This window comes from Carcharhinus amblyrhynchos, chromosome 6 (assembly GCF_965287045.1).
Source record: "Carcharhinus amblyrhynchos chromosome 6, sCarAmb.v2.hapA, whole genome shotgun sequence".
Taxonomy (NCBI): Eukaryota; Metazoa; Chordata; class Chondrichthyes; order Carcharhiniformes; family Carcharhinidae; genus Carcharhinus; species Carcharhinus amblyrhynchos.
The window spans coordinates 46282830-46302503 of record NC_137329.1 but is presented as its reverse complement, the minus strand read 5'-3'; the positions used below and the strand labels follow the sequence as shown (position 1 = coordinate 46302503).

General features: G+C 39.8%; 1 protein-coding gene across 2 annotated transcripts; it reads right to left on the bottom strand.

The window, feature by feature from the left end:
• Nucleotides 1-229: 229 nt before the first annotated feature.
• On the bottom strand, nucleotides 230-19674 carry LOC145343889 (lysosomal membrane ascorbate-dependent ferrireductase CYB561A3-like). Of its 2 annotated transcripts, none has more exons than XM_080190377.1 (6): nucleotides 19590-19674; nucleotides 17888-18081; nucleotides 11995-12203; nucleotides 7883-8037; nucleotides 3468-3639; nucleotides 230-1204 (listed from the first exon to the last, which is right to left on the bottom strand). In XM_080190377.1, exons 2-6 carry the CDS (start codon nucleotides 18072-18074, stop codon nucleotides 1184-1186), a joined length of 744 nt encoding a protein of 247 aa, XP_080046503.1. In that variant the 5' UTR covers nucleotides 18075-18081; nucleotides 19590-19674; the 3' UTR covers nucleotides 230-1183. The 2 variants fall into 2 exon arrangements, with proteins under 2 accessions (XP_080046503.1, XP_080046502.1); XM_080190376.1 differs by lacking the exon at nucleotides 19590-19674 and adding an exon at nucleotides 19216-19565.

Here is a 19674-nt window from a genome sequence, read left to right as displayed (position 1 = left end):
ACAATTTGAATTTGAGTAAAGCATTTGAAATGTCCTGCAGTCCTAAACATTGATTAAAAATGGCTATAGTTTTCAAGAATCAATCCTTGGCAGTTTTCAACTCAATCCAAGTCAGTTTTTTGTTAATTTCTTAAGATGCCCTTTTTCAAAATGGAGCACTTGACTTGAATCCAGTACCACAAGTCTTAACATCTTACTCCACTTAAATAAGACAGGATGCAAGTTTTGATGTTGGTGCCCAAGGCAAAAAGATTGAATCTATTTATTAGACTTCCATAATGTTGCTTATTAACAGTAAATACACACAAGTGATAAATCAGGAATCTTATGGTTGTATACAAATGAGTGATTCTTACAATTAAGAAGTGCTTATATTTAAAACCAAAAAAATAATTTTTGGTTCTCAAAATTAGCTTCCATGAACACATTACAAAGCTGTGCTTGAATAAAAATCAGGTAAAGTGCAAATGTTGTGGCTGTAATTGTGCAGCTAACTGAGCTTTAACAGAATATTGATCATTAAAACTTTTGAACTGTGGTCATATCACAACATTAGACAGAGACTACAAATTCAAGCCTAGTTCAAAAGGCATGCTAAATAATTCACTATATTGTGGTGCAGAACTTAAAAGCTCAAGGTTACAATCTTGTGTTATTTTCTTCAACCAGCCACATCCATCACAGCTCTTTCCACAAATTAAGTGCAGACTTGAAAAGTACATCAGTGCAGCTGCTTCAAGTGGTGACCAGTTAAAATTTAATTGAATTTTTCCAGTAAACAAGAGAAGGGTTCAAGTTTCTTACTTTCATGTTTGAGTTAGAGTTGCTACCTTCAAATGCAAAGTGTAGCTCAGTTTAATTAAGTTGGTTACTTGTAAAGCCCAGTTTTTGAACAAACTGACCAGAAATCCAAACTGCAACGTAGATAGAAGTCATCCTACCCCTCTTCTTAAGAGATTTATGGAGTTTAAATTCATTTTGCAGAGAAAATATCAACTTGGCTCAATCAAATCTTTATCCTGCCTGTTTTGAGATTTGCTAAATGCAGTTAGCACCAAAGCTACTTTGAAAAAAAAAATCAATGCTCTGGGGGCAAGACACCCACAATGAATTGTTGTTAATTCAGCAGTGCAAATGTACTGGTTTCTTCAACTGTATCCACAAGCATCACCAATTTCCTCATTTAATTTTCAGTCAGAAGTGGCTAAAAAAAGAATTACAATATAAATGAATGTCAAAATGAGTTAGTACAATTACTCTACATAATTAGGTGGTATTAACCTGATTGCTGCAAAATGCATGTTCACAAATACTTCCTGTGTACCATTTATTAAATTCACTGAAGACATCTACTGACAGTCAATGTTCCCTGAAAATTAATTGTTCTTCATCCTAAACACTTTAAAAACCCTTAATTTAATGGCCAAAATCCAATTTAGTGTTGGAATTAAACAATTTATTCTCAATCTTTGAAATTAATACTTTGTGGGCTCTGATGGGTCACTCAGATTCAAAATGGTTGCTCTTTCTCCACAGACCCGCTGAGGTTTGCCAGCATTTTGTTAGTTAGATTCCAGCATCTACAGTATTTTGCTTTTATCTTCCTTTTTTTTGAAAAGATGGAGAACTTCTTAAAATTTTGTTTTACAAAGAACACCACAGCACGGGAAACAGGCCCTTCGGCCCAACGAGCCCACGCCGCCGTCCCATTGTCTCAGTGACCTATTCATGATTTTAGTCTACGCCTAATGTGCGAGGATCAGGGAGGTCCAATATAGGGACAATTTGTTACCCAATCAATCAGCCTAAAAGCGCATCTTTGGGATGTGGGAGGAAACCGGAGCACCCGGAGGAAACCCACGCAACCACGGGGAGAACGCGCAAACTCCCACAGACACAGGCCCAAATCCATGTGTCCGCACAGCAACAGAGATAGTCTCTGAGCTGTCATGTTGCCCTCGAGAGGGTCCAGTTTAAGCACACTAACGACATGAAGCAATAGGCAACTCCCGAAGCAACATCCAAGAGCAGCCCACTACAACCTGCCGCATGCATGCCCCTTGCTGGTCAACAAGGTGGACTTAAATGCCTGTGGAGACAAAAAATTCATTATTAAACAGGCAAAGACTGTAACATCCCTGAGGCAAAAACGGAATCCCAAGCCTACAATGTTTAGTAAGGCCTGCTATATCCCCCTATATGTAATTTCATTCCTACTGCGGTCAAAATAGTCTAATAATATTTTAGTTTCATTTTGTTCCACAGAAGCTGGCAGTCTTTGAACCTCACCCAGTTAGGCACTCAAACTACAATGATTGCCAGCAGAATATGTGCATGCATCATCCCAATTAATAACAAGCACAAATTGATCAAATCTGTCACCTTCTGGTACTGCAGGCATGTCTACCCCCACTAAACCATCAGGAAATGATTTTAATCAAGAATGTTTGGATATAGCGCCTTTGGCTTAAATATTATTCTTTTGAAAGAACCAGCAGATTCATCAGCACCCCATTTAAAAAAAAAATCAGTATAGTTTTAGTAAGCTGCTACATCTATACTGTAGATCCCAGACATAGTAGCAGTACATCATCAGGAACAGTAACGTACAAGTTAGTCAGTCATCACATTTCTGTATCATAAGGTTTTAAAACATTTGGAACTAGATAAATACCAATAGAATAACAAGTCAATGTTGTTAAATACTAAATAAGTGTGGGTTCTGATATACAGCCTGAAAAGCTATTCGCAGATTTCACCTGCACTTCCTTAACTGAGTGACCAAGGCTCTTCATTTAGAATGTGACCCCAGGGGGACAATGTGTTGTCAATGATGTAAATGTCAGTAGGGACAGATGTCTCAGAATGGATTTACAAAAACATGCATGTCTGACTAAGATTCCCAGTTCTGGGGAGTTTTGTTTTGCATGTTTGCTTTATTGCACTAGTTTAACACAAAAATGTGCTAGGTGAATTTACAGGTAAGTGTTCCAGGATAACATTTCTGTATGTTCAAGATTGACATGCAGTGGAAATAGAACTATTAATACAGAAATCACACTTCTATGCATTTCCATGAGGTTTTGAGTATGTTGCTACATTATCTATTCCCATCATGGAAACCTTCAAAAAGTGTTAGGAAAATGGACCAAACCAACCACACTACTGCATCCATATAATCTGTCAGAAAAGAAACAAGCAGAGGGGAACAGCTTTGTCACTTTCCTAGGTAGGTCATCAAAAGCAGTCAGCCCCACTCACTCTACAATAGCTCATGTACCTAATGGTCAAGGTGAGCATTGGCAGAAATACAAATAGATCTACATCCAGTAAAGGATTATACATAGGACAGCAGGTGGTGTGGAGAAGGAAACATTAGCACTTCTGTTCTTAACAATTATCATTGCACAGTATACAAATTGAATAAAGACAAAATGCAATGTACGGAATCCGTTTTCACAAGTTACCTCTGTGGCATCACTGAGTGAAAATGCATGTGTATTTGGTCGCTGCCATTCACGTTTAAGGAGCATCCAGGCTACAGTCAATGAAAAACACAACAGCAACACTCCCAAAGTGTTAGCCAAATATGCCTCAGGTGGAAGATTCTTGTAAGAAGCAGTTGAATTTGGAGCATCACTAAGGGAAAACAGGAGTATATAAAGACACTTTTACCTGCAGTTCAAAATTATTCTATTTTTAATTTTTACTTTGTTTACCTCCCCCCAGCCAATGATTAGTCAATTCTCAGGTAATGCTGTTCTGAGGTAGACTGTGCACAAATGAGTCAAGTATTTGTTTTATGTTCAAAAAGTAGGGATTCAATGCTTTTTTCCCCTCCCCTTGAGGGATACACAACCTTTCATAAAAATTCAGAACTATAACACTGCACAAGAATTCTACAAATAAAGATACATAATGCAAAACTTGAAATTGTTGCTCAGCACCAGTATTCCAAGATTTGGATATCTCACCTGAATAGCAGAACATAATCTGCTCTATTTAATCACAACTAAAATTAGTTTGGTCAAAATGTGATTTGATCAAGTAACCAGGCACATTCAATTCCAGCAAGCATACCTCTGCTAAACCCCCTCAACAAGAATGTGTATTTCTTCACCACAGCTGGGGACTAAGACTGGAAAAAGATTAAGTTCAAGAAGGTGATTGACATTCTGCCATCAAAAAACTTACCACACTAAGGGGATTTCCCCCCCGTTTTCAGGTAATTAAGAATGGGAAACAAGGAAATTGCACAGATAATGAACAAATGCTTTGCACCCATAGGCAAAAAGCATCCAAAACCAGTAGACCATCAAAAGGGAATGAGAAAATTAAAATCACTGGAGGAAAAAAAAGTGCAAGCCAAACCATTGGAACAAAAGGCCAACAAATTTCCTGGAGCTGATGGCCTGCATCCCAATATCTTAAAGTAGTGTCAGAGATGATGAATACATTTGTTGTAATCTCCAAAATCCCTTCAACTCTGGAAGATCTAGGAGACAAACATAAAACACCTCTGTTCAAGAAAGGAGGGAAACAAAAAAACATGACATAACACCTCTGTTCAAGGGGACAAAGTACAAAAATAAGGAATTCTTTCTATAACTGTACAAAACATTGGTGAGACTGCACTTGGAGTACTTTGTATACTTTTGACCTACGTGCATTGGAATCATTTCAGAGAAGGCTTACTCGACAATTCCTAGGGTGAACGGGTTTGTCTTGTATGGAAAAGTTCAGCCTTTACGCAATGGAGTTTAAAAGAGGTGATCTTATTGAAAGAAGATCTTGAGGACTTGATAGGGTAGATGCTGAAAGGATGTTTCCCTTGGTGGGGAAACATTAAGGAGGTCACCCATTTGGGGAGGGGATCATTAATTTCTACCTCAGCTGTGGAGACAGTCATTGAAAATGTTTAAGGATAGATATAGGTTGGAGTAGGGAGCAGGTGAGAAGATAAGAGTTCCAGATTCAATTAAGTCAGCCACAATCGTACTGAATGGTGGTGCAGCCCCAAGGGGGTGTGTGACCTATTGCTACTTGTGTTCTCAAGTAGAAACTACACCAGGTGATAACCAGCCTGGAACTTTGTGCTGGAAAGGAGTAAGGCTGCTAACCCTCCAGAACCGGCTTGGGTTTTCAGGAATTTGAAAAATCAAATCAAAAATCAACCACCAGCACACTGGCATGCAATCCTAGGTAAAAAAAAAAATCAGGGCACAGGTTGTCATTTTCTTTGACCAATTATACAAAGTCATTAAAATATGACTAGACAAATATGGAAAATAGCTGTTTGGCTGCAAGTCAAACATCATCCAATTAGGTCATAACATGTTTGCTTTCCATTTGGTTAGAAAGGCAATAGGTCACAAGGATGGATTACATTAGCCAAATGGCTGGAGCATGTTAAATCATGTGATTATGCCAGAGAGACAGTGGACATTTGGGGGACTTCAGCACCAATTTCTGCAGACATATGAAATGCATGTCCAGAATGGGGTGTGGGATAGCATTTCCTGTCAGCAGTTATTGGACCCAGGGATAGAATGTACTGTAAGCAAATTTACAGATGACACTAAAGTAGATGGGGAATTAAGTTGCAATGAGGAATTAAGAAATTTACGAAAGGATAGGTTAGGTGAGATCTGCCAAGTGAGAGAATATCCATTTTGGTCCAAATGGAGAGAAATTTCAAACTGCTTCAGTGCAACAGGATCTTGGTGTCCTTGTGCATGATGCAAGTGCTACACGTAATAAAGCAGGCAAATTCCAAAGGTACAAAGTAGGAGATTGCTGTATAGGGAAATTGGTGAGATGACATTTGGAGGACTTGGACATTTCTGCTCCCCTTACTTGACGACAGATAAATGTATTAGAGGCAGTTCAGAGAAGGTTCACTAGATTCATGAGAGAGGATTTGAGTATAGGAATAAGGATGCTTTACTGCAATTGTATAGGGCATTGGTGAGGCCAGCTCGATTATTGTGCAGTTTAGGTGGTCTTACGGCAGGGAGGATGTCCTTGCTATGGAGGGAGCATAGCTAAGGTTTACTGGGTTGATTCCTGCAATGGCAGGTTTGTTGGAGGAGACAGTTAGGATTGTATTCATTGGAGTTTAGAATTTTGAGATCCTCTCTCTCTTCTAAAGAGGGTAGATGTTCTTCTGTTGGACACTCTAGAATGAGGGGCCATAGTTTTAGGCTAAGGCAGTAGATTTAAAATAAAAGAGGAATGACTTCACTTAAAGGGTCATGAATCTATGGAATTCTCAACTCCAGAATACCAAACAAATTTGAGGACAGATAGGTTTTTAACTAACAGGATGAAGGGTTATAGGGAACAGGCAGGAAGGTGGCAACGAGGCCAAGATCAGATCAGCCATGATGACACTGAATGGCACAGCAGACAAGAGGTGTTGAATTGCCTGCTCCTAGTTCTCATGTTATTCGCCCCTCAGTTCCACTCTCCATGTTTTTATCTTTGTTTGAAGATTATTTCCCTCAACCCTGAGCGCCAAAGGGGCTAACTGAGTTAGAGGCTCTTGTTCTGGTTTTTCAGTTAAATTTAGCATCCAAGGATTTCAAGTTTCAGGTGTTACATCAAGAAACAAGCAAATGGATAAGCTTGACATTTTAGCCGCCTTTGCCATTAAACCAAGTCAGTCCACCAACTAAAGTTGAACTGGTTCCCCACCGATTGAAAAAACATTCCGATTTCAATAATCCAATTCCCAAGGAGCCACTGGCTGGCATTTCAAGGCCCAATCACTAATATTTGGTACCAGCTTCAGTTTGTCCAAATTTTCTTTGAAGACATCTGGTTGAGAACTTCTGACAGAGTTACAAGTGTAAATTGAGGGGTGGATACTCTGAAGCCTTGGTGTCCTCATGCATTAGTTGCTGAAAGTAAGTGTGCAGGTACAGCAGGCAGTAAAGACAGCAAATGGTATGTTGGCCTTTATAGTGAGAGGATTTGCGTATAGGAATAGCAATGGTATAGGGCAATGGTGAGGCCACACCTAGAGTATTGTGTGCAGTTTTGATGTCCTTATCCAAAGGAGATGCAGTAAAGCATTACTAGACCAATTCCTGGGATGGCAGGTCTGTTGTATGAGGAGAGACTGGAGGTTAGAAGGAGGATCTCAAAATTCTAAAATGATTAGACAGGGAAGATTCAGAAAGAATGTTCTTGGTGGGAGAATCCAGAACTAGGTTGTCATTGGAAATTTTTAGACTGGAGTGGAGAAATTTCTTCACCCAGAGGGTGAATGTGTGCAATTCATTACCACAGGCTTATTTCTGCTTCTATTTTCTATGTCAACATCTGTAATTATTCTAAGGCACTAAAAAGTGTGTTTTATAAAACTTGACACTGTGACCAAACTTGAAGTCACTGTCCTAATAGCTCTGTGGCAGAGGTAGATTTTAAAAACAGTATCTTAAAGTGAAAATCTTAGGGTCCAGGCAGTTTAAGATCCATCTGTCTATGATAAAGTAATTAAAATACAACCACAACTAAAAAAAACTTCCCCACATTGTTACTGTGCATTAGCTGGAACCCAAACTTTTTTTTAAACCTCTAATCATGAATCTGGAATCTATTTCAGGTAAATAAGCAGCAGCCACCTCACATCTTTCAATTAACTATTCACAAGAGCCTTCTTAGAAGACTAGTTAGAATATTAGGATCAAGCATTGTTCAATTAAACCTGATACTTCCAGCAGGGGTCACTGGACAGTATAGCTACTGTGGTTCTCCAAGAGCCAAAAGATGTCAAGAGATTGACAACAGTAATTAATCAAAGGGAAAGAGTATGAAGTGACCTCTTATTTAAAAATGGATAAACAACTTCAAAACTAGGAGCAGACATTCTACTCACAGCACAAATATTAACTTTTCATTAATCCCCGATACAGAAGCAGCAACAGTCATTGGTAAGATACAAAGTCCAGAGAAGACATGCAGGTCTTTGTATGCAGTTCTAAGCCAGATGGGTGTGCAGGGTAGCAAAAAAGCCAAAAATCCCATCAGCCACTGTAAATCAGAAGGAGGAACATATTAGAATATCACAAAAAATGAACATAATGACACAACCTACATTTTCGTACCCATTCATTTGGCTAGTCCCTCTAAACACCAATGGACTGAGGGTTGACAGTATTAGTGAAGGAATCATGATGTATACTAGGATGAAAGAGAGTCAGGTTAAGAGTGGCAAAAGCATTCCAGCCATCTAAGGTAGAGTTCTCAAGTGGAAGTCATTGCAGGAAAGGGAGCATGATCCTTGTTATGTGAGGAAATATTGGAAGGGAATTTCAGAACGTCAATCGGATTAATGGTATATTAAAGACACAGCAAACCTACAAAATAACTGCTCAGAATCTCAAATGCAACAAAACAAAACAATTCAGTTGAACGTTTTATCCAAACTACTCGCTTTAGAGAGCTTAGAACCTGTTACTCAAGTAATTTTCAAATTAAAACAACTGAAGTTCCATGCCTCCAAATTGTCATCTTCTCTGGAAAGGATTGATTCATGCTAGTGATCAGTAGCATTTGAATAATTTACCCAACTATGCAAGACATTTGTTTGGGCCTTGAATAGGTGTTAGCAAGGCATTGCAGCCAAGTTCAATTGTGCACATAATCAGGAGCTATATCATGACTAATGTCAAATTTCAGACCAAGATAAAATACCGTGGATGCTGGAAATGAAATAAAAACCAGAAAGTGCTGGACTTGAAACATTACCAGATGCTACCAGACCTGTTGGGTGGAATTTTACCCAATTGTGTTCAGCTAGTGTGAAAATGATTCACTAGCTGATTCCTGATTTTTTTGGGTGAGTTTTCGTGCCTAACCTTATGCACTTAAATCATTAACAAAAATGGTGCATAGACTGTTTTTTAGCTGCTGTAGGCAATGAGCTGGGCTTAATTTGTCAACCAGCATGTAGAGAGAGCTATTGTGCATGTGCAGACCCCTGATTCTGCACATGCTTAATAGCAATGACAGGGGTTGGAGACGTAGCTTCCTCTACCCCCCAACCAGAGTCCACTGCTGATCATGTGCCCCACCATGCATGGGCTTCTAGCCCTCACCACAGATCTGATCACAACTGTAGAGCGAGAGCAGGCCCTCTAATCCCATTGCAGAGTGTGCAGCCAGCCCCCTTCCCCTAGTCAGGCCACCCCTGGCAGTGCTATGGTGCCCAGCCATCAGTACCTAAGGGACACCCCTTGCCCTCAGCCTCCAGGGGTGAGGGAGGGCTCAATTTTCACCAGCAAGGTCAACTGGACTGTTCCTTTTGTGGGGAGCAGGTGTTTTCCTCACCAGCAAGGACCTCTCCTGGCGAGGCCATAAAGAGAAGTGAGCCTGGATGACTGGGAGCCTGGCTCACTAAACACATTTCAATGCATTTAAAAAATTGTTCAGCTTCTTGCCCAATTCTGAGCTGAAATCGGGCATGATCGTGATTTCTCAGCTCTTGCGTTATTTTACTGGCTTGCTCTGCCCATCGATGGCAGTACAAATCAGTAAAATTTCACCTGGTGTTTTTAAAGAAAGGTTCCACTGGGCAGAAGGGTATCAAAAGTGGTTGGCACTGCTACTTCGCAGCGTCAGAGACCCATGTCTGGTTCCCGGCTTGGGTCATTGTGTTGAGTTTGCATGTTCTCCCAGTGTGTCTGCATGGATTTCCTCTAGGTGCTCCAGTTTCTTCCCACATTCTAAAAGATGTGCTGATTAGGTGCATTGACCTGAACAGGTGTTGGAGTCTGGTGACTAGGGGAATTTCACAGTAACTTCATTGCAGTGTTAAGATAAGCCTTACTTGTGACTAATAAATAAACTTTAAAAAAAGTTGTTCTGCACAACTATCATGGCAAATTAAGTTGTACACTAATGGGGAAGTTGACTCTTGAGATTCTCTCCTCTGCACCTCAAATCAGACAATGGTGGGGAGGTGGGATGCAGATGAAATCATCTCTATTGGGTCTTTGTGGATGTTGCACATGAGAAGGACAGAAAGCACAAGAGCAGAGAAGCCACAATGAAAGGAGAGGACAGCAACAGCCAAATGTTGCAGGAATTCCCTACTAATTAATCCTGATATTTCTAGACATGTTTTCTTTTCTCCCATGAACTTGCCTAGTTCCCTCTATTTGTTAACTATTTCCTGTGGTAGAGAGAGTTCCACATCTAATCACTTTGGGTAAAGTAAAATCCCATCTCCCATTAAATTAGTAGCTAATTGCAGCTCACTTTTGAATCTTGCACAAGTGAAAACATTTTTCCCACATCAATCCCATGCAACCAAGTCAATTTAAGACCATTCTTTGATCAGGTTATAAAATTTGTTCTCAATCTTTCCAGATAGTACAAAGGGATTTTTAAAGGTACTAGCTGCTTGGCTTTTAAAATAGTTGGAGACGAGATTATATGCAGCATGGCTGCTCGGGGTCCTATACAAGTTCCATACACATTCTTATGCTTGTTATTCACTAGATATATTTGCTGACCTTATTTCTTTTTAATTGCCATCCATTGGGAGGTTTTTTTAGTATGCCCCATTACCAGTAGATCTCATCTTAATCTATATTGATTCTTTATCTTTTTTGCTAGTTAAATCTTTGCTATCATCAAGATACTAATGGGCTTGAAGAAAAAGTAACAAGGAGGGGTGGCAAGAGAGTGAAAAGATTGAAGTCTAGGATAGCAATAGGCGTTCAGGCAGCAGGATGGGTTACAATAAGGATAGAGGGCCAAAATATGGTGCAGAGAAAAGAAGTTGGCATGAACTGGAAAGAGGAGTCAAAGTGAGGACAGAAAAATTTGACAAATATCAATTCAGGCCCCAAATGACAGTCAAAACGCACATATGAACAAAAAATGCAAAAAGATGCAGCTGTTAGGATGGACACAAACAAAATGAGGAATTTGAATTAAAGAGCATAATCTTGCCCAAATTGGAGTTAGAAAAGGTGTTGCTATGCAACCTGATAGCTCAGCCAAATACCTTTTCATGCAAGAATAGCCCAGATACCAGATGGCTTTGATCATTGAGAAAGGCTTAAGAAATCTGAAGCACAAAGGGACTTGGGAGTCCAGGTTCAATTGGCAATTAGGAAGACAAATTCAATGTTAGCATTCATTCCTAGAGGACTAGAATACAAGAGCAGAGATATACTGCTAAGTCTGCAGAAGTCTCTGGTCAGACTCCATTTGGATATTGTAAGCAGTTTTGGGCCCATACTCAAGGAAGGATGTCCACAAGAATGAAGGGTTCGTCATTGAAAAGCAGTGGAGAAATCTGGGTCTATACTTGTTTGAGTATAGAATGATCAAGGAATCCAATTGAAATTTGCAGAATATTGAGAGGACTGAATGTGGAGAGGATGTTTCCAATAGTGGGAGAGACTAGAACTCAAGGGCACAATGTCAGAGTGAAGGGATGCTCCATTAAAACTGAAATAAGGAGGAATTTCTTCAGGCAGTGAATTTGTGGGACTCATTGCCAGAAGGCTGTGCAGACCAGGTCATTGAGTGTCTTTAAGACAGAAATAGATAGGATCTTGATCAAAAAGGGGATAAGGGTCACAGGGAGGAGGCAGGAGAATGGGGATAGAATCATATCAGCCTTGTATTGAAGAGGAACCTCAAACAAGACTAATTCATTGAAGTATTGACATGCACAATTCATCAAGAGTTCTTGGAATAACTGAAACTGGAAATTTCACTGCCTTAATGTCAGAAACGAGACTAAATGTAGCTGCAGCAGTGATTCAGAGCTCTGTTAAGAATAGATTCTGTGTATATAGCACTACATTTATTCAGAAAAAAATAAGACAAGAGAAATACAAATATTCAGGCATCCTTAAGCAGAAGTTAGGTGCAAGAAACTGAGTGCAAGTTAGCAAGCTATCACTCGTTTTGCCAATGAGGGATTATTTTGAAAGATTTAAAATAACTACATTTTAAACATTGCCTTACCTGCAAACCAAAGAGAATGACTGCTGCAAATCCTACCCAGCTATGCACAGAGTACAAGTTGGGGATGTGCATCTTATTGTGGAACCAAAATGCTGCCAGTAACCCAATGACAGCTAGGGACAATGCACCAAGGTTCAATGTACCATGAACAAACTTCAGGATCAACTTGTTGCTGGACCAGGTGAAGGGCAATCTGTATACAAGAATGGCTGGAATAAAGAACAGGTTACAGTTACTCCTATTCACACGATGTACAAATTAATTTCCTGATGGGTTTAATTCACACTATTAACCCAAATGCAAAATACAGGCAGGGGTTTTCCCACATCAATAGCTGGCAATTTTCTGCTCAAGGTGAAAGATGGTGAGCAGAGAAAGTGGCTAAACACATTTGGTGTTGTAGGTATATGAACATGCACCTCCTGTTGGACTGGATCCATCAAGGTGCAGAAAACTGTTCACTCAGAATCAGGCCATTTGGCCCATCAGATCTGCACCCAGTCAGCATCTTATCCATGCCCTCTTGCTATAACCCCACACATTTATCTAACCTACATATTTTGGGATTAAGGAGGCAATTTAACAAGGCCAATCCACTTAACATGCACATCTTTGGACTCTTGAGGAAACCCATGCAGACAGGGGGAAGAATGTGCAAACTCCAAGAGTCATCCAAGTCCTTGGCACTGAGGCAGCAGCGCTAACCACTATGCTGCCCTCATACTACTCCCAAGTTAAAATCAATAGGATTGAACTAGCCCTGTCGATCACTCAAGAGGCTGTTCCATGTGTGGATGATCAGCTCCACCTGTGATTAGCCTCAAGTTGCTGCCCTACCACGTGATTATACAGGTCAATTATCCTTTCTCAATCTATGATTCCAATCACATCTAAAATTAACCACAGACCTTTCGCACAGTACAAGACCCACACAAACCTTGCTAGCTGCATCATACTTTTAGTCAGTGGTACAGCTTACTTTTCTACTCATTTCAGTCACTTGGCTAACCTAGACTTAAGCCTACGTAAGGCTAGGCTATCACAAGTCCCATGTGCAGTGTCCAAAAACCAAAATGACCCCAAAAGGTTCCAGATAAAAGGACACATGTCCTGTAGTGCAAAGAATATGCATTTGCATTTAACATCAGGGCATCACTGGGTATCCAGAAAGTAGTTCTCACCAACACTTACCCATACTCAAGTGGCATAATAACATTTAATCCAAATGATTACAGCTTAATGATGGGAATTATCATCCATGCAGCACTAGCAAAATGCACCCCCATCTCATTATGTAGCTGAAGCTAAACAACTGGTTGAACTGTGTTCAGCATAGGAATTCTGGGTTTGTCAACACCAGGATTAAACAAGTTTGCTGAAAGCATTTCATATCTGAGCCTCTTTTGTATTATGACACTATAGGATTTCCCTGCAAAAAAGGTGGTGTTAACAAGGATGCAGAGAATCAGATGCATACAAGTTTATTTGTAAAACTAAAGTGCTAGTCCTCCATTTTTGTCAGAGACGAAGATAACCATCTAAGGGCCACCAATAATTGTGTGAATGTGAACTGTTTTCTCAGAGGCAAGGCTTGTGTGTTATGGCATAGCATGATCACCCAGTGACAGAATATCAAAAAGGTAAGCTAGCATTGGTAGGAAATAATTAAAACACTTAGTTACTAGGCCCTCCAATGATAAATGACTGGCCAGCTACAGAAGCTGGAACTTGGCAATTTGGCGTTGGGACAATTTACAGGTGGTTGGCTGCAGAAAAATGTGCAGGCCAAGGAAGCAGTAATACTGGCTATAAATGCCAAGTCACATTTCCCTGGGACCATAGGATTTGAATAGAAGCCATTCAGCTCTCTGGACTGGTGAAGCAAGTTCATACTTGTGGTGGATCGGGTTGTGGTGTTAACTTCACGTGCAGGGGGCAGGGGCAACAGGATGGCAAAAATTTGTTTTATTCTGCCTTGAATAAGTTTAATGACCCTAGCCTTCACTGCATTCTTTAATCCGTCATCTAGTTCTAATCTCCCCACCTTCATATTAAGACTGCAGAGTTTTGACCAGAGCTGTTGTGAAATCATTTGGCTGTATCACATGCTGCTGCCATTTAGTCCCATGTAATAGCTTCATTAAGTTGCAAAATCTGCACCTGCCATACTCCTCCATACTTTATTGGATCTGAACAAGCAGCAGGACATTCAACCCCTCAAGTCTGCTCTACCATTTAACAAGATAATGGCCAATCTGATCAAGGTAATGGCCCACTGAAGAATTATCTAGTTTGGCCTTAAAAATATTTAAAGACTGATTCTATCACCTTGTCAGCAAGGGTTCCAAAGACTCTCGACAGTGAAAATATTTCCATCTTATCACTTATTTTAAGTACAGTAACCTGTTTGAGATTCTCCCACAAAAAGGAAACATCCTCTCCATATACATCCTATCAAGGCTCCTCCAGATCTTGTTTCAATCAAGTTGTCTTTTGCTTGTCTAAACTTCAGCAGATACAAGCACAACCTGTCTAACCTTCCCTCGACAGAACCCACCCATTCTAGGCCAATGGTCAGGCAAACTATTTCTGAACTGCTTCCAATGTATTATATTCTTCCTTGTACAAGTAAACCACTACTGCACAGTGGTCCAACTGGTGCCTTGTACAACTGAAACACAATCTTCCTATTATATTCCATTTCCCTTCAAATATTGGTTTTCCTAATTGTACTTGCATACTAATCTTTTCAAATAAATGTACAAAGACACCCAATCTCACCATTTAGATTTGTTGTTTATTTGTCCTGCCAAAATGGACAATTTATCCCATTTGCCAAATCTTTGCTCACACCCATAACCCAACTACATTTTTATCCTCTTCACAACTAACTTTCCTACCTTCATCAGTAAATTTGGCAACCATCCTTTCATCCAGATCATTTATATAAATGGCAAACAGTTAACAACCCAATATTGATCTCTTTACATCTAGTCCACCTGAAAAAGACCCATTGTTGCCTTTGGTTTCTTGTTAGCCAGACAATCTTCTATCCACATCAAAATATGTTGCCCCTAACATAAGCTTTTATTTTTCAGAATAATCTTTGTGGCATTTCATAAAATGCCTTCTGGAAATCCAAATACAGTATATTCATTTGTGTTGTGGATAAAGGGAAACAAGTTACTTTCTCAATAACTTGGTTAAACATTATTTCCTCTCTCAAAACCATGTTGACGCTGCCCAATTTCATTGGGGCAGTTGGATAAGCTCAATGACAACTAACATTGTCAGATGTTAGGCTAACTGGCCCATAGTTTCCCCACTTTCTGCCTCTTTTTTTGAGAAAGAAAGAAAGCAAATGCAACTCCAACCTAAATGGTATTTTCCCCAAAAGACAGGAGATTAATAATTAAAACTAATGCATCAGCTATCTCACTAGCCACTTATTTTAAGACTGTAGGATGAAGTTCATTGGGAACTGGTCCAGTCTAGAACAAAGAAAATTATAGCACAGAAATAGGCCCTTCCATCCTCCAAGCCTGCACTGACCACGATCCCTATTTGAACTAAAACCTCCTACCCTACCAAGGACTATATTCCTCCATTCCCTTCCTATTCATGTATTTATCCAGATGCCCTTCAAGTCACCATCTTATCTGCTTCAAGCACCTCCTCTGGCAGCAAATTCCAGGCACCAACCCCCTCAAAAAAATCTTGCCTCTTACATTTCCTTTAAAACATTGCCCCTTGAATCTTAAACTTGTGCCCCCTAGTAATTGACTCTTCCACACTGGGAAAAAGCTTTGACTATCCACTCCGTCCGTGCCCCTCAATCTTGTAGGCTATCAGTTTACTCAGTACTGCTAGGTTACCACATCAGAAACCCATGGTATATTGTGAAGCCAAGCTAGACCAATAACTTTTCTATTTTGACATTGAGGGGATAGATGTTTCTGGCATGATCATACTGATAAACTACAAAGCTTTACCTTGGCAAAATTTGCTTTTTGTTTGAATTCGATATTATCTTTAACTATTCTAGTTAACCACAGATAGTGGGTCTGTCCCTTTTTTGTGCATTCTGAAATATCCCCTTAATGTTTATTACAGCATCTTTACTAATCCATTCCTCAATTTACCAATTCACTTTAGCCAGCTCAGCTTTCACTCCCTCATTAAACCAAGTGTGGCTCTCCCATCTCAACTGTACTGACTGATTGAAGGATACGCTGGGCCAGAGGAATTACGATTTTGCTGCTAACCCATAGCTCCTCATGGTTGCCCAGCTTTGAACTGCTGGCGTTATTGGAAAACCTGCAGTTTAGGGGCCATATTGGGCAGCATGATAGCATAGTCATTAGCATTGTTGCTTCAGTACCAGGGACAATTCCTGGTTTGGATAACTGTCAATGGTTGAATCTGCACAGGTTCAGGTGCTCTGGTTTCCTCCCACAGTCCAAAGATGTGCGAGTGAGGTGGATTGGCTATGCCAAATCAACCCTTAGTGTCACAGGATGCACAAGTTGGAGGCATTAGCAGGGCAAATATGTGAGGTCACAGGGATAAGGCCTGGTGGATTGTTGTCAGTGTGGGCTCAATGGGTCAAATGGCCTCTTTCTGTACTGTAGGGATTCAATGAGACCTGGGTTCTAATTGCAGTCCACGAGACAGACATTTTGTTGACACTGCCCACATGCCAATGATTTCCATTTATGTCATTCCCCCCTCCCCCCACCAAAGGCAATTGAAAAAGGTGCAGCTGTGCTATCTAAAGTGTAAACATTTTTGTTTTTAAACTATTTGCAGTTAATAGTTCTGTTAATATAGACATTGAAATATTTGGTATGTACTAAATATATTTAATCTTATTCATGGGGTTGTGACTAATGAACAAGCCAGATTTTAAATCATGTAGCCCATTCACTAGCCTAAGTTGCCCAATTATCCATAATGTAAAGACGGGACCTCAGCTCCACAAGGACAATGCAATGGTCACTCCTACCAAATGTGGACAACCTTTAAAGTAACATATGCAAGACCATTGTAAAATATCCAAAATGTTCCCTTTACTGTACTGAAGTGTCTCAATGTTACTTTATGTCATGAGCCTGATTGCTTTTTGTGTGGTCATCATTTTGTAATGTATGTTTCCAAATTTATGCTTACAAAGTATATTTTTGGGGAAAAAAGTTAGGTAGGGTTTTCCCCCTCTTGTTGCCTTCTGCTGCAGGCCTTTTCTGGCTACATCCTACAGGACTGAGCCAGCAATGATGTTACTGAACCACCCCACAATACATTCTGTGACGTTGCTACCCTCAGTGCTTCTTCCAAGTCATCTTCAACATAGATGAGGCATGATTCTGGAGTTGAGAGGGCACTTATAATAAGCAGGATGTTTCTTTGCCCATGTTTTATCTGATGCAGAATCAATTGATTATTTCCAGGGTCACTTCCTCCTGAGTTACCATCTATGGTGGCATGGGAGAGTCTGAGATTGTAATCATGTTGCTTGACAAGCCTGTGGGACAGCTCTCCCAATTTTAGCACATGTTCCTAAACGTTAGTGAGGACTTTAGAGATGACTGGGCAAGGTTTCTTTCTGTTGTTGGGGTCCAAATTGCAACTGTGAATCATCTTTGTTCAATTTTTCCACAGCAGTTTGATATAATCAAGTGCTGTCAGAGGCTGCAGCTATGATTATAGCTAGATTGGCTCTCATGGTGTAAACTATAGAAATTTACAGCTGGCAAGTACTGATGTAAACATTAAAATTATGCTTTAAAGTTTGAAAATTAGGCAAGTCTCATTTATGCAGAATTAAAATATGAAATGGTAGTTCAGAGGAAATATAAAATCAGCAAACTAGAAAAATAATGTATTCCAAACTTACCATTCCCATAAAGGACAACAAGCCCAGTCACCATGCAGACAGGATGCCAATTAAACATCTTCACTGTTCCATCCCAGGCAAAGCCACCCCTGTAGCCCTTGCACCAGGTCGTCACAAATATTATACAAAGTAGACCAAAGATTAGAGACAAGGTATAGACAAGGTAAAACACACTGCTACTCTTCATCTTTGTCCTAGAAGCAACCAAAAAGTTAGTTTTGTCCAGTTTTCTGCCCTTCTCAAAAAGTTGCTGACTCATGCCAAAGCATGTATATAACAAAACAACAATTCTGCTTTTCTCCCACGGAAGTTCAATTTATTTTTTTCAAATCCGTCTAATGCAAAGAAGTTGGATATATGCAATTCTCCTTCCTTCAGAAAGTTTACTGACTCTTTCCCGAAATAGGATTTTGTCAAGATGGCCTCCCTCCTGTAACTTCTAATGGCCGTTATAAGTGCCTAAACCTATCCCAAGTGGCTACTGACAGTGTGTAAACTGTGATAACAAACTTTTGATGTTGGGTGAAAATTTGGGACACAGGTCAATTGCAGTATTTTAAAGGGTATTCAGCTGGAAGCAACTCACAATTAAACATATCAAATCCAACATTCTGGCCTCTGGCTCAACACAACAGCCAATTATAGTTTTTGGTCACAATCATTCTAGGCAAGTAGTATTTGTGTATTCCACTTGTAACCACTAAGTATCAGGATTTCACTGTAAATATAAACATGGAACAAAGTTGATCAGGAAAAAAAACCTTCCATATTCCAGTAGAATAGGAAAAAAATAAACACAATTTTAAAACTGATTAAAACAGCAGCACAGAACTAGAGAAAGTTGCATTTCAATCTGGTTTTGAACTTTATAGACGAGAAACTCATTACTCAGTACCAAATTATCGATGTTGGTGTGGGTACTATGGCTTTTTACTTCACAAGAGGCACATTCACATCATGAGTACCAAACAGAAGCATTGCAGCTATCAACCCAAAAGCAAACTTGCCAAATCCAAGAGCAGACAAATATTTCCAATTAGAGAAAGAAATCAGTAATAAAAATATATTTGGCACATGGATAGGTCATTTAGTCTTTCAAGCCCATTCCACAAGAGCACTGATTTTCTACTTGAAGACAATTTTCTTGCAATATCCCCAGAATACCTTGATGTTTTTAATAAATGTAGCAATGTACAGATTTCTATTGCATACTTTCTCAAGAGACATAGTTAACATCCTACTACAATGTCCTTTATTGGAGCAGGTGCCATAGCATATAACTTTTGGAAACCAGTACTTATGAAATGCATGAAGTCATTAATATTTACATATGGAAATTGATGTCAGGGATCCTGTATACTAATAACATGGCATGTTGCAGTTAAAATAAGTTTCAAAGTCATTTTTCAAAATCGATTCAGCCGTTCTGTTGTGGACAGAGTGCATTTAAGAAATGCAGAGGGAACTTTCACTGACAGACCATCAAATGACATCAAGTTTAAGTGCGGAACCGATAGTTAAATTCATCTATTTGCTCCTGGCAGCAACTGAAACCAAATGATCCGCCATGGAATTTAACGGGGAAATTACGACCTAGAAAGTTTCAAACTTAAGCAAAAAAAGCGATTTCCGCTTAAGTTCCACACGCAGCAGTGAAGCTGATTGAACCAGGGTTTGGCCAATCCTTCCCCGAACTCCTCACCTTGCCCTCCACTCCGTGGCCGGAGCTCCCCCGGGCAGCCACCTTTAACGTCCACCTTCAAGCGCAGCCTCCAATCCACTCACAG